Source organism: Tetrao urogallus (assembly GCF_951394365.1).
Source record: "Tetrao urogallus genome assembly, chromosome: 2".
Taxonomy (NCBI): Eukaryota; Metazoa; Chordata; class Aves; order Galliformes; family Phasianidae; genus Tetrao; species Tetrao urogallus.
In genome coordinates, this window is record NC_136814.1 from 76,615,118 (window position 1) to 76,639,657 (window position 24,540).

The following is a 24,540-nucleotide window of genomic DNA, read 5'->3' on the forward strand; positions in this document are numbered from 1 at the left end:
TTTTCATTTTTATCATGACCAAAGGAGGCCTGCAGTGTGAACCTGATGTTCCTGATATGCCTATTTAAGGTAAAATTCAGGACTTGGGCAGGAATTGAGCTATCCAGACAAGCCTCAGGAAGGCTGGATTGTTAGTCACAGAGGCTTCAAGTCCGAAATTTGTTCAAAACCTGTTATTAATACCACTCTTCACAGTGCTTCCTGAGGCAGTGGAGGCTGGGAGAAGTTTATTTACTGAGCTTGCTGCTGACTAGCTAATCAAGTTTCAAGAAGCATAACCTGGAATCCTTCCAACTTCCCTTTGTTAATTAACCCCAAGTGAACTTTTAGGAGCTACTTAACAGGAAATTTGGAGAAGGTCAGGTTTTGGGAGAGCCTCTTTAATAGAAGATGAGGTAGCAGGACGGATACAAGGCCTACAGAATGAATGCAAGGAGGTAAGTTTAAAATAGTTTCAACGTTCTTATGTTTGTTGCTGCTTGATATTGCAACATCAGTGTAACAGCAAAAGCCTCAATCGCTGAGTAGTTTTCTGTCATTAATTTAAAGCTGTGTACTTCCTCTAGCATGGCCACAGGATCCATACAAAGATTATTTCTCTTTACATCAACGAATCAGGAAAAACACATCCACAATCCTATAGCACACAGCTTTAGGACACGCGGCAAACAAATCCAACAGACAGGGGCACAAACTGGCCCAACACCTGCCTTGCTCTGCTCTCCTGTGCTCTCCATCTCTACCACCCACAGCCCTGCTGCTCCTCCCCTCCCTGAAGCTGACAGCAGCTCACGCTGAGCACTGCACCGAGCTGTGCAGCCGATCCCCTCCAGAGAAGGGTAGATTTCACCGGTGTTTAATAATAACATAATGAAAGCGAAGCTCGGTTCCTGTGAGGGTGGGCAGACCCGGCTCCGCGCACAGTCGAGGCCGAAGGAGCGCTCCCAGCTCAGGGCCCACCTGGGCGCGGGTCCGCCGGGCAGCACCGCGCGCAGCACCTGCAGGCATCGAGCAGCGTGGCTGTGGGGGCATCGCCGCGTCATCTTCCGCACAAAAATGAGCGTGAGGAGGCAGGAGCGCTGTCGCAATTCCTCCCTAGCAGGGATTAGGGAGCAGGCTGTTGCCGGCAGCGCTCGGCGTTACACGCAGCGAGGCCTTCCCCTCCCCAGAGGGGGCTGGCTGACCGCCCCGACTGGGGTGCGCCGGTGGGTGACTCAGCGCGGCGCCCGGTGACCCCCGCCTGGAGGCGGCGGCGCCTCGTCGCGGCTCTGCCCCCTCCTTCGCTCCCTCCCCCACCCTCTCTCTCTCTCTTTCCCCGCAGGATCATCCCACCCCGACGGGCGGTCACCTCAGCAGGAGGAGTCGCCGCCGTTTCGCCTTCTCTCCCGCAAGACCTGACGGCAGTACGCCTCACCGCGCCGAGCCCGTCGCCATGCAAGCAGGGAAGGCAGCCGAGAGCCGGGAGGGTGGCAGGCCCCTACAGCTCACCATGAAGAGGGGCTACGAGGTGCTCCGCGACCCGCACCTTAACAAGGTAGGGGCGGGTGCCAGCCCTCTGCCCTCCGCCGCCTGTCTGCGTGCCGTGCCGGGCGCTTCCGCTCCTATGGAGCCTGCAGCTGGGCTCTGCCGCTCCCTGGGCTCCCCCTTCCTCTCTTCGTATTGCTCGACGAGGATGCCGGTGGGCTTTCATGTGCGGGTTTGCTACTTCGCTGCCAGCTGCAGTGTTTCCCGGCCCCCCATCCACAGCGCCTTGCTCTGCTTCCTGGGGCAGTGTGTGCGGCCTCCGCGGGTACCGGAGAGCTTTTGTCACGGTGTTTCTGCTGCCAAGTCCGATGCCCGTTCCCCCTGACCTGCATCAGAGGATGCACTCTGCTTTTGGGAGATGCTGTAGCACAGGGAAACGTTTATGGCATCTCTCTGCACTTAAGGCAAGCTCAGCTTGATAAAGTTTGTAAATGTGTGGCTTGGACTAGGTGAGGTGAGTATGCATTTGTACAGTGCTCATACAGCTGTGGTGTTCAGGTAACAAATACTTGGTTGGTTTGCTGGGCCTTGGATTTGTTGCTAAAAATGAAATATGAGAAGGGTGGAAGGTAGGCAATCAGCCTTGTGTAAAACATGAGACCTTGGTTAAGCCATAGCCACAGCTTTGTCCTTCTGTGTCAGTTTTACTTCTTGGCTTCTGTTTGTGCTCTGATTGGTACCTCTGCTTTAAGATGTATATACAGTCATTTTGCTTACTGCCAAGTTGTATGAATTGACAAAAACTGTGTCTGCAGCCTTACCGGAGAGGTTGACTCATCAGTAAAAGCTCCATGTATTAGTTGGATGAATGGCGCTTCTATTAGTGCGGGTGCTTGGATACACAATTTCCTCAGCGGGTGTGTGGTGTCTGCGTGTCCCTTGAGGTCAGGTAAAATGGGAATTAACCAAAAGGTGAAAATCCCAGGAAGAATTGACGAGGGGTTGCTTCACTTGGGATTGCTTTTAGCAATTGCAGTGTTCGTAGAAAAGTCTGATTCAGAATAATCAATGGCAACTGATTGCTACCTTTTTCACCTCAAACATCTTTCCCTTGAACTGCATAGCTGCAGATGAGATGCTGAAGGTGAAAGCTTGTGGTTAATTTCTTGGCTTAGACTTTACTCTTCCACCCCTCTTAGCTGTGTTATGGCACGCATGCTGCATAACAGAAAAGCCAGGAGATGTATTCTCCCAGCTCACAGAGCATTCTGAAATATGTAGGAAAGGTTGGCTTACATCTCCATTTTTGCCTGTGAGGAAAGTCAGGTCTACGGCCAGGAGGGGACAAGCAAGCTGATTTTGAGATAGGTGATCTTTGGTGGGTATGGATGCATCATATCTTACAAGATACGTATGGGCAATGATTTAAAACAACAACTGAGAGCTTAGCATGGTTCCCTTTCTAATGGTTTGTGATAGCCTGCATGCATAGGAGCTGGTACTCCATGTTCACTTTTTCGTGCCAAGGCTGTTAAACAAACATCAGGTTGTACAGAAGTCAATCTGAAGCTGACAAAATATCTCCTTTAATGATTCTAAAGTACAGGACTTGTTTTCGATTCTGAAGAAGTGCCAGAACTTTTTGCTATCTTATGGGCTCTGCTTAAGGGCTACAATTGCTTGGTATCAGCACTTTCTTTTCAGTACTTTTGCATACACTTGGCAAAAGTAAGCAGTGAGCACCAAGCAGTGGTATCTATCTGTGACCTAGAAAAGCAGTAGAAAAGTAAGACAAGATGCGTGTTCGTTACTACTTGAATCTCGTCTGATGTTCCTTGTCTCTCTTCTCTAAGTAAAACTCAGTTCTTGCAACTTACATTGCAAACTTCAGCAAGTCAAAGCTGAACACTGAAGAGTTGTTTTCAGGGACTCTTCAGCCACAACCATTGGCCTGGCAAGCAGGTAAAGCTCAAATATGCATGCTATGTGCAGAAACATACAGCTTGAGTCCTCAAAGAGTATCTCCATTTTATCAGAGAGATTTAAAGAAAAAATTTATGAAGAATCATTTATACTTGGACTTCTTTTAAAAATAGAGGCATAAGAGGAAATATGGAGCATGAGTTGGGATAACTAACAGCACCTAGTGCTCTGCTCATCCAATAATGAAATGGATTTTGGCACAATCAGTGCATTTATGGAATTTTATATTTAATCTAAATGGCTGGGATAGGTGAGAAGGAGGGCTATAGGAAGGTCAGGGCAAATATCCAAATTTCTTCTTTCCCCTCCTGTTCTACTTTGACAAAATTACCAGACACAGAAGAGCACACATGACACTGAAATAAATCCTTCACGATTCAGTTTTGAAATCACTTATTTTTCACACTATAAAATTCACACACCTACTAACTTAGTGGGGTATGGCTGGATTATTGGTATTATTATTTGATTTTCTTCCTTTTGGAGTGTTTTGCCTAGATAAGAAGCCATTACTTCTTTGTTTTTGATGCATCAAAAATCACGTGGGACAGCACACTGAGCACACTGAGTGAATTACATGAGGATGCACAATTATGTAAGGACACAAGTTTAAGCCCATGAACGATAGTCATGGTTCAGTTTATAATATTTTTAAACTCTATAGTTCTACAGCTTCTTTAGAAACTTCTTGCAACTTTTTTTCTTGTGCAACTAAATACTGTGGGTAGGAATTACAAGGAAAGCAAACAGAGTTTTACTTCTTTTCATTGAAAAGAAATGCATTAGGAACTTTTGGCAGCAAGCTATATGCTCCTTAAGCTGATGAGTTACAGCAGTATGACAACAATTGGCTCTTTCCTCCTGTAAATCTTTCATTTATGCTTTACTCAGTATGAGGGCTATTTTTAAGCACATAAATCATAAAGACAATTTATGTTAAACGTTTATCTCACATTTAGTTTTTTACCCTTAAATATTGTTTAAACAAGTCCAAGTTTCCCTTAACCTGCATATTTTCAGAATCTTGATACGAAGATACGCAAACATGTATTTTAATTGCAAACTTTTCAAATAGTCTTTATTGGTTGCCAAGTCTAAATGCTTGCCTGACTGGGAAACTGGGCCATTCAGGAACTGCTTTTATATTTCAGCAAAGCAATTCAGTGAGCAGAAAAGAAGTGGTTCTGTTAAATCTAAGTGCTGGATGGCTCTTTCTCTTCACCAGATGCTTCATTTTAACTAATCTCCTTTGACTGACCACTGTCATTGCTAATTGTGGCATGCTTGTAAAATGCTAAAATGCTGAATCCTTTTTTCCCTTTATTCAATTTCTACTAAAGTGGAGGATTTCAGGACAGACCATTTGATGGGTCTGCTGAACACCTGAGAGTCCCAGATCTCAGTCCCACCTGCAATGGTAGTGATGTTTTATGCTTAGCACCTCCTGTAAGTGAGGCACTTGGATCCCAAAGGGTCCTCAACTTACTTTTACTAATTTTAATATTAATATTAGTTGTTGCTTGGAGTTGACTGTGAGTCCATTGGCTTGCTACTGAAATCACTGTACAACAGCCAATGGAAAAGACCACTTATCCCAGTGTCATATTTCTGGCAGTGGCCAAAATGGATCCCTCAGGAAGAGTAAACGAATGAGAAGATCAGTTCAGTTGAAAGGGATCCTAAAAGCTCATCCAGTCCAACTTATGAAAGAAGACTTTAGTGATGTTTTCCTGGAGTAATAACTCCAGGCTGAGAGAATGAGCAGTTTACTATGGGATTATTGAGGCTCCAGTGCTTGGTTTTCCTATCAGGTTACATGAAATGCATGTACTAATTTATTGAAAATGTATTATTATTTTTTAAAAAATTCAAGTAAAATAATTATCTGAGTTAAACATTTACTTCCTGCTTCAATTCTGTGTTTCAGGCAGTGGGACAAGAATGCTTATGACGTGAGATTTTGTTTTACGTACTGTTGTTTTACTGAAATCAAATTTGATTTGATGTAGGAGAATACAAATATAAGCAGCTGCTTATATATTATAATGCTTATATATTATAATCTATGCTTCTAATAAATACTAAGCAGTAGAATTCTTTTCTCCTTCTGCTGGTAAAATTTATGTTTTCACTTCTTAAAACTGTGAGCACTAAGTCACCTACAGTAGTCTGAGCTCACTTTAACCTTAGCTGATATTCTAAGAAGAAAACTGATACATCTGGGGATGTAGGAAGCAAAAACACTCTCTAAAATGATCTGTTAGAAGCATTTCTATTAACTTGTAAAATAGGTTTTCTGCAGGTTATTTAATACCATATGGGATGCTTTAGGATTAAGTGCTAGTAGGCATGACATCTCTTGGATGATGACTTTTTTTTGTCTGTGTAGTTGCTGATCATTCTCACAATCTTCCTTTTCCCTTGTAGTAATTTTGCTCTTTACAGCACCATCGTTCTTAACATTAATATTTCTGATCACCTGGCAGAGCTGTTCAGATGTTGATAGGGATAAGCACATGCTGTGTTGGTTTTTTATTTGTTTGTTTTTTGTCTTTCACAAATCTAAATTATAGTATGGTTATTTTAGTATGGAAAGCTTCATCAATCTGGTCTTTTTCTGGAATCTTTTAGAGAGAAATTTTATTGATTCTGCCTTTGTATTATATGAGCATTATAGTGTTGATCTATCCTGAGGGTCTGTGAAACAGGAGTTACTGTTTTATGGAATAGCATCCTCAAAGTGGGAGTTCTTCAGGTGGGAGTTCTGTTCATACCAGAGCTGTTTGCTGTTTAAAAGCCATGATCATAAGTTGTAGATTGGCAGAACTGCAGCTACACTGCATGTTTGCTTTTTGGGGGCATGGATGTGAGCTCAGAGGTAGCTCACCATTACCTACTGTGTGGTTGGGTGAAGAGGTTATGACATTACCCTGTGTATTCTTCTTTCTTGAAACACAGTTTCTCTGTGGATAAAATTAACTTACATCTTGAATTGTATGAGACTTCCATGTCCTAGTTTTTTTATTGATCTTTTCACTGCCTGCTCATGCTGTGGTTAGGGAAAAACTGAATTTTTGGGGGTGCAAGGAAAGAGCTGTGATGCAGGACTATAGTAGGAACTCTTTTATTTACAGCATGTGTGAAAGGGCTTTAGAAAAGACTTCTGTTCTTCATTCCACCTCTCTTTTTTCAAGACAGGTTTGTCTGCTTAAGAAATCTTTGATGCTAATATGAGTGACTTCCCCTAGCTGTTATTGCACTCTACATTACTATGCTACAATGTTGGGGCAGGGGCAGCTTGTGATGACTGCCTTATGCAAGTTACAAGGACGTTCTCACTGTCTGAACAGAACAACTTTGTGTGCAAGAGACAACTCCTCTGCTGGGGCATGCGGTGGTCTGAGAGCTGTAAAACTGAGACCTGGCGCCATTTTCTTTGCTAACCTTCTGAGGGAGGGAAGAGGCCCAATTTCCTAAGTTGTGTATGGGGAAGATGTTCTGTGAAAGGAAAACTGCAGGCTATTTTAGTCACTGTTGAAGACAAGATGCTGTGGAGAAGGGCCTTCCACAGCCCATTCTGTGTCAGGCTTGGTGAGGGCGAGCTCTGTAAAAGTGGATCATTGGATGTAGTGCCACCTCATCTTTTCACTTATCCTCTCTTCTGCAGTAGCAAGTCGAATGAAGCAGCCCTGAGGGAGAACAGACTTAACTGCTAGAGCAAGCAGCCAAGCAGGGCCGGAGGTGAAAGTTCTCAGGATGAGTATAGAGACTAGAAATAATAAGGTAAAACCCCCGCTAGCATATGAAGTGTGTTTTTCCATCATGTCTTCTGCATTGAAGAGTCTCTTCTAGAAGGTGAGATAATCCATACAGCTGAGCAGGACAGAGTCCAGCCCTTTTTTCTGGAAACAACTGTGGAAGGAGAAAGGTCAGTAGATAGTCCTGCAGGAAAAGTAAGCAGTTGATGACTTTAAGGGTACAAAGGGGTCTCGATAATGTGCACATGTGTAAGTAAAATATGAGTTTAAAAAAAATGGTAGAGAAGAGTAGCATGGATCCAGAGATCTTTCTAAAATCAATTCAAGAACGTGCAGTTTATCTTTTGGGAAAATAGAGGTATTTTGATCAGTTTATTTTTCCATCATATTCTATTTTATGGGTACAGTCTGCAGTGCATTTTGCCTTCTGGTGCTTTTTTTTCTGATCAAGTAGGTAACTTGCACTGGTTAGCATTATATTCCCTTCCTTCTTTGGCTTCTGGTTCTTTGCTTGCATTTATGAAAAAGAATGCTGAGTCGGCACAGCAGGAAGAAAGCTCTGTGACTTGAATTAAAAGCAAATAAAATAAATGAGAAGTTGTTATGTAGCAAGCTATATAAGTATAAGCTTCTAGCAACTGGAAGCTGGTATGAATAGTTGCAAGAAACTGAAAGAGTGGTTTTGCTGTGAAGTTGTTTCAGACATTAAAATTAGTTTTGGTTGTGTAATTTTCTTGTAAACTTCAATAACTAAAAGTAAACAAGCTCAACTCTTTTTCTTGAGACTACGTGAATAGCAACAGTGCTGGCACAGAGCACCATCCAGGCAGGATTTGGGTATTTAAAGCAGATTATAGGTGGTTCTCTACAGTAGGTTTTATAGAGAAGCTGGAATGGCATGCAACTTTATTATTATTATTATTATTATTATTATTATTATTAATTTTATTTAATTGATGGATGCTTAAAATATGATTGGGCTTGATCAGAAATTGTACTTATATCTAGGTAAAATAAACTGAAAAGAACATGCTTTCTGCAGAAAAAAACGTCTCAGAGTCCATACGTCCTTATTTTGCACTTTTCCCTGCATACATGAAATTTTGCTGTATCGGTCATTTGTACTGAACTGTTTCTGGAGAAGACAGAAGTTGAAGCTGTGGCAGACACAAGCTTCTCCTACCCTTCTTCCCTCTCTGAGGAATTGAGGAAGTGAAATTCATGTGACAGTAATGTTTGTTACTAACCTGTGACCTCAAGTTGAATTGTGCCTTGTGGTTAAATACTTGTACTCGTGCAATCTTTGCTTTTCATACTTTTCCTTTTCTGAACTGCACAGTGGTTCAGATGTAAGCTGTGTATTTGGTGCATAACTGACTTGCAGTGGTTGTTGCTGGGAAGCTGTGCTGAAGGCCTCATTGTTCCACATTCAGATGACTAAGTGGCAGGGGCTGTCTGCTGTCATGCTAGATATTGTTGATGAAGGTCCAAAACATCAATCCCACAGAGCTCTGAGGTCCAGTGTAGCAGGAAGAGTGATGTAAAAAATAGGGAAAAGGGTGAGAACAGAAAGGAGAGCATTGATGGTTGTGCATACCTGTGTGCATGGGATGGTCTGTTCAGCCCCGTATTTGAAACAGAGAAATTGTATTCTGCAAGCACTGGTAGGAGTTAAACAGTTAGCATGTGCTGGAACCTATTGGGCTTTCTTTTTATTTTGCTACATAGTAGTGTTGGGCACAGTGGAGTGCTTTTTAAAAAGACAAGCAAACCGGTTGCATTCCTTCAGCACAGGTGCAGTGTCAAGGAGGAGCCAGCATCTGCTAAGTGACAACTGGTGAATAATAGATGCTCATTTGTGTTCATGTATCCATTGTCCTCATTCAGTGCTGACTGAGATCTGCCTGTTGAGACAGGTACCGGTGAACTTCTGACCCAGAGATGTGCACACGCCTGGCAGCTGGGCATGGAACTGAATATGAAGAACTGTATTTTTTTTTTGTGGTGTGGTTACTGTGATATCTCAGCAGTGCTTAGATGTCCCAGGCATCAATGAGTTGAATTGCAAGTGTCTATAAATTAACCTGGATCCCTTCACTTCCATGAATAATAGTTTATTTGATCTCAGTGTAATACAAGTGATTTGTGTTTAAAAAGATGGTGATTTGTGAACTCCTTTTAAAAAGACTTTTTCCAGTCAAATTACCAAGGCCATCATTGGAAGACTCAATCTTACAGCTTCTGAAAATAAAAAAGCATTTCATAACGTGTAGTAAGTTAGTAGGAATCTTAAGACTGCCTTAAGGGATTGTCAAGATTATGTACATTCAAGACACCTCCAGGAGCCTGAACAACCTTGACATACAGCCTGTGGAATCTGGGTTAGAACATAATTGCAAGTGAGGTCACGGCTTTTACAGTGGTGGTGCGTATATGCAGCATGATATTTGAGAATGACTAAGAACTTAATTCTGATGCTGGTTTTAGTAGTTTAAAATCAGAATAAATTAATGGTAAAGGGGTACGAGAGGGGATACTGCTTCAAAACTGACACAAAATGAGCACTGGTGTTTTAATCCTACAATAATCCTCCTTTGCCACCTTTAGAGTCTGAACCCCATTAAGCTACTCAGACTTTTAAGACCTAATTCCAAGGAGCCCATCTAGAAGTGAAGTTTGAAATATGTATGTAGTGTGAAGGTTAAATAATGTTTGACTAACCAGATCTTTCCGAGATTATAAAGGCGGTAGTCTAATTTTAACAATATTAGATAACATCTTTTTAAATAAAATAATGAGGATAATACTTTAAATCTCTGTGTGACTTTAGGGGAAAATATGTTGTGGAGGAATCTAAAAATTTTTCTGTTATAAGACAGATCTCCAAATTAATTTTGTATTTGAATTATGTGTATTACTTTTTTAAGGAAATTGTTTAATAGAAAACCCCTTAATTGTATTCATAAGAAAACAAGTTTTGGTCTTATCATAGTTTAAGCCTTGCTAATGTAATGCACTGCATAATTCAGGAAGCAAAAATCCTGACTTAGAAGAAGGTGAAGGTCACAGGGCACCCTGGAGAGAATTCTTGCAAGCTTTCTGTTGAAATCAGTCTTTGTAGTTTACTTGAATACTATTCCTTAGTCCTGTGTGAAATACAACACTGCTTGAGGTTGTTTACAATGCAGAGGAAGTGCAGAATAAATGCTTTATAAGTGCATAAACTATATGCAATGTAGAACTGGGGAAAAAAAAACATAGGAATTGTCTACTGATTTGAATACTTGGGATTTTTGGAAATATGTCAGGATATAATTGTCTGACATAAAAGTTCAAAATGCAAATTCGTCACCATTTTGCTCTTAATATAAAAGCATAGGGCAGCAATGCATTTTATCTTCGCATGTTTATGCTTTGCTTACTCTATTGTTAAAATAGCAACAGTTGCATGTTTCTAGCTTAGAAAAAAACTTGATTTTGCTTCAATAATTAAGTTAGTATTATAACAGAAGTCACTCTTCTGCATTTTCCTCACATTTCTATAACGTAAATACCACTACAAGCGATACGAAAAATTACAAAGGCACTTTGTTTAATAAAACTTAGTTTAAATACACTCAGTCTTTGGTTCTGAGTTTGTATTTTAGGTCAATCTATCTTGTTAATGGATAGCATGTACCTTACTATGAAGTTTAAATGATTTTGGCATCTGGTTCGGACAGATATCTCAGATTAGCTTTCTTCCCCTTGTCCCCAGTCAGTGATACATTTTCAAGTTTGCTTCTGGAGCGGAGGTATGGTAGTATTGTATCTGTGCTTTTCAAGAGCAGAAAATAATTAGAAGTAAGAGCAGTACATAATTCCCTTTCCTACAAAGGCAAATATAATTTTGGTTTTCACTAATGACATCTAAATAATCTTTGTCTTAAGTCTTTACTGGAGACAAGTGCACACTTGTGACAACAAAGTACATTATAATGTTTTCAGTAATAGCCTTTATCTGACTTATTGGATTTCTTCCTGCAGGTATCTGACCTTAGAAAGCAGATTTGTATGTGGAGATATGCTTACAAAATAGACAGTAAAACCTCTTTCTATAAAAAGTACAAGTGAGCTCTGTTAGTACAGATAGAAGTCAAAATGGGAGAACATTGCAGAGCTGAAGTAAAATGAATACCTGAGTCTGTGAAGCACTGCAACTTGATTTTATTTGGCTTGGATCTGTTGAATTACTGTGCAGTGTTATTTTGGAGGATTTTGGCAGGAGAGAGACACTGACGCAGAAAGCCTATCTATAGGTACGTAGGTAGTTTTACAAAGGTATTACGGTGCTTTCGCATCTTTGTTCCTTACACACTTCTCTGCTCTGAAAACTACTAGTTAATAAACTCAGGTTACGTATCTTTAGGATTAGATTTATCAATTACATTGTTTTTCTCTAAGTAGAGGCTGGATAAGGCCTTCCTCTTGCTTGTGTGATAGGGGACTTGAATATTAGTTTATTTATTAGGTCATTCAAGGGTCAGATATAGAAATAAGGAATGCCCCTTAAATTAACTTGATAATTTTGAAATACCTTTCACTTTGTTTACAGCATATAAATCCTGTCTTAAGTTTAGAACTCTGCCGTGGAGAAATGAAATATGTAGACTGTAGATGAGAATATTCAGTGTGTTTATGAACGGGTATCAGGAAAGGTAACTTACATGCTAACTCTTTTTTTTCTGCTTTAAAGGTAGCTTTCACCACACACCCTCAGCAGCTACTTGAAAACAACATTTTATCTAAACTCAAGAAAAGCAGATCTCATTTTGCATTTCACCAGAAAAACTTAACCAGTACAACTTAGCCTTGCAGCCACTGGCATTGGGTTAACCAGCAAAACAAGTGTTCCAGGTCAGGAGCCGGCCTGAAACTAGATCCCCTGCTCTTCTGCCATACTGGAGAGAAAAGTCCTCTGCCTCCTGAAGTAAAGGGATAAACTTAAAATGGAAGATTAAAAAAAAACAACCAAACAAACAAAATCCTTCTGAGATTGAATTCTTACCCACACATGCATGTGCAAATACACAAAAATAAGATAAAGAGAGAAACTCTTTGAACTAAGGCAATTTCCTAAACTTCTTATTCACTTATTACACACAGGTTCTGTCTTCTGGAATTAGGGTTACTGAGTCCTCCAATTATTTTTCTGTGCTAAAGATGTAGAAGGTAAACATGGGCAAGAAGAGAAGATGAATGTGGGGAAAAAGGACAATTTATTTGTCACGGTGTTCCACTAGCAGTTCAAACAGTGTGATCAACTGTCACCCTTTCTGATTTACTTTGAGGTGCATTTCAAAAAATTTTAATTAAAATTTCAGGGCTATTTAATGAGTATGGGCACACACTTTTCCACTCCTTTCATGGGATCTACTTCTGCAAGAGAAACAAAATATTTTAGTAATTTGGGCACTGAACTGGAAACTAGGTCAATAATTTTGCTTTCTCATCTGTAAAAGAAAGCATCATTTGAGAATTTTTCAGAATGAAAAGCAGTGTAAACTATTAAATACTGTGAGGTGAATCTCGTATTTCAGTGATCTTCTTCCTGGGAGTTCTACTGTTGTTCCTTCTTACCTTCTCATGCCATTGTAGGAGAAATTTTTCTTTTATCCCAGCCTCACATAGCACATGAAAATGCCAAGCTTCATTCTAACTGTTAATGTCTTATGACTAAGTGTGTCTAATCTATATAGTTCTGATATATTTTGTCCATATCCTTCTACCTATTGCCATATTGCAATTACAATTAGAGAGTGTATTAGTGGATGTGCAGCCTAGATCCATGGAAATCCATTTAATGGGATCACGGAGTATGACCAGTGTTGAAAGGTGGGAGGGAGAAGGCAGATCTGAATAGGCAGAAACAAACGATCCATCTGTGTAGCTAAACCTGCTCCTGGTGTCAGGCCAGGCTGTGCCACATACGGATTAGTTCCAATTAGGTGAAGCAGTAGCTGACCCTTGGCTGCCTTCTCTGAGCCTTCTGGTCCTGGGCAATGCTGTTAAGTGTCACATTCATTCCAACTAAGTGGGAAGAAGAGGAGAAAAAATGTTCAGTATTGATGTGCTGAATGCCTGAAGAAGCACAGATCAATACAGGCAAAACTTTCAGTTAATGATTAGTTGGTAGTTTTTAATTCAGTGGAAATTCATTCCTTCAGGAAGCTAGGATTTGTGATTCCAAAGCTTAAATACATGTGATTATGTGAATGAGATCTGTCTTTCTAAGGGTATATTTAGCTGAAGACTTTGCTAGTTATTGAATGGGCCAGGTGGTACAAATTTGAAAAGAACTCATTTCCCACACTTTGGATTACTATGTTGACTACCTGAAGAAAATGTCTTGCATTGAAAATGTTAAAATGCTGAATAAAACATCTGCCATATTTTGTGCAGTGGGAGGTTGCTGTTGCCTGCAAAGACATCTTTTTTATTTTTCTTTTCTGAAACATGATGATACGATGCACTTGTATCCTCTAAAGTACAGCAGCTGCACTTTCTTTTTATATGTTTTGTTAGGGCATTCTCATTTTGCTTCTTTAAATAGCCAGCAGAATAACTTGATCAAGGTCTAACAATTAGAAAACAATTCATTTTCGTGTCAAAATATTGAATTCTGTTATGGGTTTTCAAAAGTGATGAGAAGGGTGAAGCTTCTACATAGACAGCAGAGCAATAAGGCAGTAGTGGGAAATCGAGGCTGGGCCTGCTACGTAGTCTGCTTTGCATTCTGTGAATCTGTTATCCATAGCAAATCTTGTCACTGAAGGATAGATTTTGATAATCTCATTTAGGAGCTGTGGGTGTTGGAGTCTAAGTACTGATGTGAGAAATCCAACTCAGTTTAAAGGTGGTGAAGCTAACACTGGTTTTCCTACTTGTCTTCTTTTTCTGTTGACAATATATGTTATAGGCAAATGATTTTTGCTTTGCAGTGCCTAATACATGTCTGTGTGAGCTCAACCTGTTCTGAGGCATGGTGTGAAGAGAGCCTCAGCCTATCAATCAAATGTTCTGCCATTCTACATTATGCCTGGAGATCAGTAGTTAGAGGCAAGTTAGCAAAGGAGAGGTATTGTCAAATGTGACATATATAGACTATAGAAATAGTCTGATCACAACAGCATGTCCTGGGTTTTAAGAGAATACTTTCTAATCAAAATTAAACCTCCTTTAGTTTTCCATGCTAAGGAACTTGCAAAGAGTGTCCTTTATTTTTATGAGCTTTAGCTGTGACTTAAACTTCCCGTTTTATTCTACAATCTGGCATTTTATCTGTCTATTAAGTTCTATCAAATCATGTTAGTTTAATTTTGTGGAAGAATTGTTTGTGTATGTTTATTGCAGCGTAGTTGGCCTACCTCAATAAGCTTTTCCAATGCTTTGGCTCAGAATCAGCGGGCTTACACAGATGTGTGAAACTAACTTGAGTGTGCCTTCAGGTTTTTTCCCCTGCTTGTCTCAGAGTAATATCAGCAACAATAATAACACAAACTATTTGATATGAGAGCACCTGGCATTCCTGAACAGAAAGTGTGTGTGTTATTTTTCTGGATATATATATATTTTTTTTTACAATGGCAGTAGTTCTAAAAACTATAATGCCTCTTGAAATGATGCTTTGATGCAGACTCTGATCATTGTTGTGTCCCTATACTGAGCTAACAGCTGTTAAAAGGCAGCCCTTTTTTGCCTCTATCCGTGGCTGTCCCCACTGCAGATGTCATCTACAGTCTCAATGATGTGTGTGCCATTACCTTTTCCAGGTCACTGGCAGAGATGTTACACAGGACAGATTTCATTACAGATTCCTGCAGTACTCCACTTCTAATGGCCACCAGGTGCATGGAATGAAACTAGACTAGATGGAATTTGGTAGGGCATGTGGGTGTTTATTCCTTTTACTTTTGAGTGCCTGTGAAAATCATGTCCCACTGCACTGAAGTTTTGCTGAATGTCCCTGCTACTTCCGAATTAAGTTTGAAGCAATCCCCATGGCACTGACGCACCTTCCTTGCTGTGATCTTGGCCTGCACAATCTCTTTGGAGCTCTACATCCTCAATCACCTCAGCAAATAGAGAAGAAACTTATCTTCTCTAGCTACATTAGTTACTGTGCTTGCAAGAGATAGGAATGAATGTAGAAGCCATAACGTTTTGTTAATGATTTTAAAAATATATACGAATTGGACCTGCACTTAACCTAATTATAATATAATAACATAGGAATAGCACAAAAAGTCTTTGTTGTTCAGAACCTCTACTGACCAGGAACCTCTTCTTAGGGAGAAAGCCAAAATCTGCTGCTGTTAAACCTCTTAGGCTATTTTTTCGATTTGCAGTTAGTTTGAGCCATTTGTAATTCTTTGTGACTGAATAATTCAGAATAATTTAATTATATTATTCTTGCTTATGTTAACATGTCAGTGGAAATATAACAAGTTCACCATAAAAAAGAATGTGTCATTTTTCTCTTCTGAATTTTATTGAAGTGTAAAACAGAGCACATGCAGTACTCCATGCTCATGTTAAGAATAGTTTTTAATCCAATTTCTTATATCTTAATTAATGTGCTTACTCACACAGATTTGCAAATTTTAAGCAAGTAATAAACACTGTCCTCTGACTTGCAGTTTCAATAGTAATTAGTGTTAATCTGTCAACCAGATAACCACAGTATATAATTGCAAGGATTTCTTAGGACAATGTAAAGATCAGAATTCTTACTGCATTACATTTCTGGGGCGTGAGTTTTCTAGTTTCGATTTTTTTTTCTGTTTGTCTTTTTGTGTTTGTTTCATTCTCTGATGGGAATGGGGAGATTTAAGCATTTTTGTTTGTTTGCTTTTTTAATTTTGGGCTAACTGTAGTCTGAATGGCTGTCTACAACCGGGACGCACTGTTGGACTCCTGGGACATATCTTTTATCAGCTCAAAACAATTCAGTTCAAATACTTTGAGACTAATCTGTAATATAAACCAGTTACAGTAAGTTGAGACAATGAAGAAACTTGATTCAAAAGTGAGCATCCTGTTACAAAGAAAAGAAATATAATGTGCATTCAACCTATATAAATAATTGAAGAAACACTTTATGCACCCTGTCACCAAGAAAAATTATTCACAGAATGTTTAAGTGTTGCTCTGAAAGTAATGCCTCCTATTTATTTCCATGAAAGCTGCATCAGATATGAAGAGCACAACAGGACTATTTGATAGAACAAATTCTCAGCTACAAAACACTATTGGTCATGGTCACCATCATTAGCTGAGCATTTTTGCTGGCAATGATCAAGAGCATGCATGCTGAGCTCATAAAAAATCTGCACCACTGAAGGTGACCTGTCACCTTCACAGTAGTCTCACAGCTACTGGAATGGTGTTGTTGCTAGAATTACATTGCCCATGCTGTCCGTCTTTCAGGAGACTGAACAGATGGAAGTCAGAAGGTGCCCAATCTGGACTATGAAGTAGATGTGGTAGGACAGTCCACTCAAGACTGGCAATGTGCTCTGTGGGTTCAAATTATTGTAAAGATCATTCTGTAGTGTGTTACAAGAAAATTGTTATATTCTCTGACTTTACTCCAGAATTTTGAGCCTTCAGCTTAGCCAGATTCATGTTTTAATGGTCAAAGTTGATAGTTTCTTCAGTTGTAGAAAATCTAGAAGGACCACCCCTTTTCTGTCTCAAAAATCAGTTCACATCACTTTGTGTCTTGAGCTTTTTCTTGAATAGGGAATTCAGATGTCACTCCATGGACTCTGATTCTGCTTCATTGTGGTGATGCCACGTCTTGTTGCTGGTAATAATGTGATTGTAAAAACTATCAATTCCAGCTTTGTATTGATTCAGTAAGACTTGACAAACTTGCCTACAGAGTTCTGTTCCTATGTGAACATTCATGGGACCAACCTGGCACAAACTTTGCAATATTCTAATGTTATCTCCATAATTTACAACACACTGAAGCCAATATTAATCTCTGTATACAGTTCCTTGGTTATGCAGACCAGCTGATCAAGATACTCTTCATTTTTTAGCGTGACACCTGTGTGTGGCCATCTACAATGTGACTTGTCTTTCACATTGCTGTTACCACTGCTGAAACACACCCCCCACTGCACTCACGTCTGCTGTTTGGTCTCTCTAGACCAAGTATCAGTGGGTGCAATTTTTTCCACATGGAGGAATTCAGTTACATATCTTTGCTTCATAAACACTTCTGCTACAATCTGTCATGCAGAAACAAAATGTGAAAGAATATTGGTGGGAAGGTTCATCCTCTACTGCCACACTTCCAACATCTGCCTCTGTAGTTATGGGCCTACAGTAGTCGTTGCTTTCAGAGCAGTCCTTCTGTTTTATACCTTAAATTTGCACCTACAATAGCCTTCCTGAGGTTTCCACTTCAAGTAGAATTTCATTTGATTGTTGGACCTGAAATATGGATGCTCATAGTTGGAACTGATTTACTCTTTTTTTTTACTCTTTAGCAAACTTTTCTAACAGAGAATCGTAAGGGTTTCCTCTGTAAATAAATTAGATCAGTGAGATTAGACACACAACAAAAGTCATGCAGCACTTTCCGAGGGGTATTCTGTTTATTCCTTACATTTGTAATGTGTATTGAGATAGAAATATGTTGTTTTATAATACAGTAGTGTAAGAACTACTTTAAAAAGGTGTGGAGTAGCCTATATACAAATTTCGTTTACACATAGGAAAATCCTTCTCAGTTTATTGGATATGAAGGCCAGATCACGTTCCTCATAGGCCATTAAATATTTCATGTTCTGAGTCTGACTGATGAAAATATTTCTGCTACACTGGGATTGCCAATGTTTTAAAAATCAAGCGTGGTTCAATGCGTAGTCACACTGAATCCTGACATTGAATGACTGGCTTAGAGTATGGTGGGGCCAGTTCCTGTGTTTTTTTCATCTTCAAGAAAAGCAGAGTTGGCAATTCTCTTTTGTTTCCTTCCTGACTTTTTTTTTTTTTTTTTTTTTTTTTTTTTTTTGTATTGTATGCAATGTGTATTAAACCTTTTGTAAGCATATTTTGAACTTCATTTCCTTCGTTGTTATCTAATCACTTTGAATGGATAATGCTTGGGTCAAGTGTGTTTTTGGATGTTTACTCCAAACATAGGAATAAAAAACCCCAACAAAATAAAAGAGCTTTTATGGAGGAGGTAACGTACAGTCAGAAGATCTGATGCTGAAATTGCTGTGTCTGTTAGTATTGTTGGATGGCTGCTGTTTTGTTCCTGTGTAATATCTTAGTTAAGTATTAATTTGTATGAAAAATTAAAAGGAATAATTTAGTTAACTGTGTTTAGGCCGTTAAGTTACTAGCATCATCTTACAAAGTCTCTCTTGCTGTTGTTTAATGCTGAGTAGGACGCAAACAGTGGAATTCAAACTAATATTCATATGGGTCAGATTCCCCCTACCTCATCTGTTTCTGAACGGCTACGAGGATGCGATTCATTTTGCAGCTCCTCATGCTTGCAGGAAGATAGATATCAGAATTCCATAACTCCATTGGCTGTGAAAGAAGTTTTCAGCTCATCCTGTTATACATGTTTCTGTGCTCATGTTCAAAGCACAAACCCCTTAAAACACATTAATCATAGAATCATAGCTTGTTTCAGCACTGTGTAGAAATGGAGAGTAAAATCAGCCTTGTAGGTAAAGCATTTTCTGATATTCTATAAGACAAACCACAGGACAACTTTTCCATGAATTCTCCTAGAAATTATTGGAAAACAACATGATAGTGTTTTTATCCATTTTACTTCATTCATCATACATCATTTATGGGATGTATGCCTTGGTTTTTTCTTACATGTTACTGATGTGTGTGTACATAAGAGCAAACTCCTTACACAGTTAAAAACAAAAAACAAACAAACAAACAAAAAAAAACTTTTATATGACTGTCACCTGGAAAATTGTTTTTAGATGGCTATCTAAATCTTTCTGATCATAGAACCATAGAGTTTGTGTTGGGAGGGACCATTAAAGGTCATCTAGTTCAACATCCACAATAAACAGGGATGCCTTCATCTAGATCACGTTGCTCAGAGCCCTGTTCAGCCTGATCTTGACTATCAACGATGGCTTGACAAAAATAAAAAGGTTAATTTGCAGAATATAGAAGGGGTCTGGGTAGGGATTTTGAGGTAGACTTTGAGGGCAGCACAAAACAGGCATAGTATACCTTAGCATTCCTAGTATGTCATAGCCTGGGAGGATTCCAGAAAGTTTTCTTATTGCAAAAGTAGGTATGTTTTCTCTTATTTTTTTTACCAGACAAAGTTGATAAAGTGCATGCAAGAATCACCTCATTTGAGGAACTGGAAAGCTTCAGGTTTTGTAAATATATTCTGCTTGGAAAGCATCCTGACTGCTTATTCCTTCCTGTTCCCTGCTTCAGAAATGACTTGCGTGACCTTGCTATCTACTTTGGCTCAGTAAAGGAAATAACATACCACTTTTAATTTCAGTCAGGGTGCTATATTAACCATTAATTAATGGATTATATATTAGTTTCCATTTCATTGTGTACAAAACTGTTTTTGATCACACTGAAATAGTTCTCAGTGTGTGCATGTTTTTAAAGGACTGCTTGAACATGCTGTTCAACAGAAACAAGCTACATTGACCAAAATTATTTAACCAGGCATACTTATTTTATGACAACAATGTTCAGAATTGCTCTTGCAGGCTGTGTGAGGACTGAGCTGTGACTATGCACAGGGCTGCTGCAGGGCTCTGCTGCTACAAGTGTACCTGCAAGAGGAATTTGCTGAGCTGTTGTGCTTTGCTGCTGTCCTAGAAGATTTGAACTGATCTTCCAAAAGCATGCATCTGCTGGCATGAGCCTCAGCTTTGCTGCTCACGTTGTTGTTTGGCCAGACTTTGTTTTTTCCTCCCCCAGGTTGACAAAACTGTCTCTATTGCATTAATGTAGACTGATCCTGTGCTGGATGGCTCTACTTCACTGGTCAACCACTAGTGATCGCTTTTCAGAGTATGCGTAGATGTCTTATCTCCCTCTCCCTTTTACAGAAACTTTTTACCATCTGCAGTGTTACTTTTTTTATTTTCTAGTAATTTGATTCTGAATTGCTGTTCTGTATGCCACTGAAAATGATTCCTTCTGGAATTCATCTTTTCAGTGCATGTTAGAAACGTATTAATCAGATCATAAACACACTGGAGAGGATTGTTAAACTGCAAAAAATCCAACTGCTGAGCAATAGAATATATATATGTAAATATACATAATATATTTATATTTTGATGATCCTCATGGAATCAATGCATTTAAAAGTTGCAGTATTGTGCACTGTTGTTTGTTTATTTCTATGTAAGAAATGTTCAAGGTGAGAACTGAACCCTCTAGCAATGTCTTCCTTGAAAAGTTTGTACTTCCCATTGTTTCTAAACTGCCAAGTAGTATAGGATGAGTAAACACATTTGAAATAATGGGGAAAAAAATATTTGTCTGTCTGTAATTATCTGAGCTAAGCTGAAGGAAAAAAAAATCACCTTATTCTATGATCTAACTTAAAAACAATATTAACTGTGTTTAGGACAGTCCAAAGGAAAAGCAGATGATTATCTCTCAGCCACTAGTTATCCATGTAAATATTAATATAAGCCATGGACAAGGTGACATTGTTAATTAGGAAAATGAAGTTGAGTTCATCTTTTCGTAATGTTGTCTGGAAAGTTCTCACCAGTGGATGCTACTGTAAAAATGACCTTAAAAAGAAGTTCAGTTCAAGTGAAAGAAAAGTTGCCACATTAGCAGATATTTATTATGTTTCCTTTTGTTGCAGAGTATTCACCCCTTTCACTGAAAAACAAATGAGCTGCTAGATTCTGTCCCGAAATTGATGTGGTGAGAAGAGGAAGCTATTGTTTGAACCTCTTACTCATTTTCCAAGATGAAAATGTGGAAACAAATGCTTCCAGCTCTCTTAGGAGAAATATTTCTGCATCCTTTTTGTTCACTTTTTCAAACAACTATTCACTTTCTAAAAGTCTATATTTAGGGGGAAAAAAAGGTCGAAACCCAAAAGATCCTGACAAGAACCACAGGGAGTAGCGGTGAAAGGGAACACAGACAAAGTTCAGGGGAGATAAGGAGACAAAGCAGGAAAAGCCTACACAGAGAAATTGCAGATTGTCCCTTTTCTCATTTAGTATCACGGAAAATATATGGTAAAATACTTATCTGGGGTCTATGCAGATTTTGAGAAACTGAAGGAACACTGAAAATGCAAAATAAAATATCGGGCAGAGCTTAGAGCTGGCATTCTAAATGGACTCTGAAGTAATTCTATTTTCAAAGATGAAAGTACAAACAGCCCAAAAATGGCATTGCTGCTGAAGGGAGAACTGGTAGTGAAAGAAAAAGAAGCTTCAGCACTTTCATGTGGTTTCTAACTGAAAAAAATCTTACACTAGATGATGATCTGGATGTTGCAGGGGAATACCTTACCTGGGACTTGTTCTGAATTCTGCTTGTGTGAGGGGAGACATAGGAACAGTACTGAGAGATGCTTTCTTCTCACCAATTCTTCCATGCTCTACTTAAGGTCAAGTTTTCTTCTTCTTGGGAAGTAAGACCAAAGCCATTCTTCCTTCACTTGATGAGGGAAGATTAGACCTCACTAAGGTGATTAGAATTTGCTAAGATGAACAGTATAGCATCTTTATTATTAAGCTGTATGATGAGACAGACTTTGTTATCAGAAAGCTTGAAGACTATGTGTGTACTGGAAAGAAGGGCTGGTTGGAACTACATGAAATTCCTCAAAGGCAAGTGCACAACCATGCATTTAGGGTAGAATAAGGCCATGAGTAGATAGGTTCAAAAAGAAGTAGAGAAAAAACTGCTCTGTAGATAAAGATCTGGTGAAGTAAAAGATTAGTTACCAGTGTTCTTCTGCAATAGAGAAAGCTAACTGTAACCTAGGCTGGATAGACAAGCTGGAATGTGAGAAATCCCAATGGATATGAAATAAAAAATATTACCAGGAAGGTGTTCGGGCTGCCTGCAGAGAGTTGGAATCTGCGTTCTCAGTGCGACTTGATGCTCACCTGGAGATGTCCCTAGTCCTATAGCAGTTGAGCCAGAAGTCCTATCTCATCTGCATGATTCTGTTTTATTTATGCTTGACGTGAGCTATATGAATAAAATAAAGGCTTAGATTTAATACTAGCAGGGTTATAATGTTTTCTTCCCTTGAAATAAGGGCTAGTTATCCTTTTCCCTCCAACTAAAACAAACAAACAAACAAAAAAAAACCCCAAAAACCAAAACACCTTTTATCAAGAACTGACTTAAATATCTAAGAATTGCTTAAACTATAGGATATGCATTTTCTGGCTTTGATTTTAAGTATGAGAATGCAGTACAATAGATGATCTGATTCTCTTTAATTCAGCTCAAGTGTCATCTATGCACAAGGCTAGACGCTACAAGGGGAAATCAACTCCAGAAACCCCATTTTTCTCTTTGTTGCCCTGCCTTTCTTCATCCATCCCAGTAGTGTATTTCAGTCTGTTTTCATAAGTATAATCTAAAGATTGGTTAAAGGTTGTGTCATGAATTGTCTTATGGTTCTCATGTACTTTTTATCAACTCGAGGACAGAAAGTTTTTCTAAATCAAACAGTTTATAAATTAAACTTATAATTACTTTCCTGTGAAGTTAAGCTAATGGGAAAATATTTAGTAACATGATGTGACCATTCATTCTGAGCACAAAGTTATAATAATTTTGAGCTCATGTCAGAGAGGGAAAAAAGATTTTTTTTTTTTCTTTTTTTTTTTTTTCTGATAACCTATGCCTGTTCTTTAAGGAAAAAGAATGGTTTTCTTCTTAAAACTGTCTTTTGTTAGCAGGTGGGCTTTTTACCAGCCAATTCTCAAAAAAGCTTGGAATGTATTTTGGTGGTTTCCTCTATTTGGAAAGAAAAAAGTGGAAAAACCAATCAAGAAACATAGAAACCAGTCCAGACCCGCCCTATCTCCAGTGGTAATTATCTATCAAATGCTGCTAACCTAAGTAGATATTACCAATTGCTGCTCTGCTCTGTCATTTCATTATCCAGTATGTTGGTTTTGTGGGGGTGGTAGAGAGAAAGAGGGGTTTAATGCTGTTTTCTGTTACTTGGATACTGTTTTATCCAAGCTGACTGCAGTATTATTTATGGAATTGACAAACCCATTTCTGTATTTTAAAAGTCCTGATCTCAAATTGTGCTTCTAAAATGAACAAAAATTTTACTCATTATGAAAATTCTGGAAAGAATAGAGCAGAAAGAAATAAGCTTTTTTTTTTTTTTTAATGAAAAAAAATCAAATGGTGACTTTTATAGTACTTACGTGTATATATATCTGAAGAGCAGGTCATGACAATATTCCCAATCATTTAGGTGGAAGTTTTGCTTGAATGAGTTAGAAAGTATGCTGAAATCCTTGGGATATTGTTCGTCTGAAATAAACCAACAAAAACTTTAGTTTTGAAAGAATGTGAATTTCCTGTAAAATATAATTCTCCTTAGAAGGAGCTAAGTTGACTGCTTTTTGATTTCTAAATGGACAGATTTTCTTAATAGTATAATTAAAGCAAAGAATGAAAAGGCATTAAAACTTAGCACAATTATGAATAAATGATCCACCAGAAAAGGAAATGGGAAGGGAAAGGACAGTACTATGAGAGCCCACCCAGAAGGTTCTGGCAACCTGCTTTTGGATACTGACACTGACACATTAAAAATGGCAGATGATAGATCTACAATATTGTCATAGGTAATAATCCAGAGAAAAACTGTGGATCTTCATTACTTTGCACTCTAAAATATTGCAATTTTCTGTTGTTTGTAGCAGTTGTTTTTTGTTTGGTAAAGTCTATGGTAGAATCTTCTTGTTCATCAAGAATATGTCTTTGTATGCAACAGGGTAAATGCTGTGGATTCTGTGTACATGAATACAGAATTTTTTAATTTGCCTTGTTTTTTGGGTTTTGTATGTACCTTTTTCAATTTGTGCCCCTATTTGAAAAATATAAAAGGTTAATAATGTTTCAGTGCTGCTTAGCTCATTTTCCTACATGTGGGAGAAATTAGAGGATCTAGCAGAGGTTTTTTGTATTGTTTTCTGTAAGCATTACTAATAATAGACTTAATTAAGCCTTTAAACAAAAGCATTCATTTTGCAGAGGACTACTAAATAGTTCTGGTTGAACGCAGTAATTTAAACAT

At 38.7% G+C, this 24,540-nt stretch overlaps 1 protein-coding gene across 1 annotated transcript in view; it reads left to right on the forward strand.

Annotated features, from left to right (window-relative positions):
- Positions 1 to 1,432: 1,432 nt before the first annotated feature.
- The window catches only part of ME1 (malic enzyme 1), a gene marked incomplete at its 5' end in the record, with an annotated part of 157,655 nt that continues 134,547 nt past the window's right edge, over positions 1,433 to 24,540 (forward strand). Inside the window, one exon of the mRNA XM_079550867.1 lies at positions 1,433 to 1,534. Coding sequence (XP_079406993.1) covers positions 1,433 to 1,534 — 102 coding nt within the window. The remainder of the gene's footprint in view (positions 1,535 to 24,540) is intronic.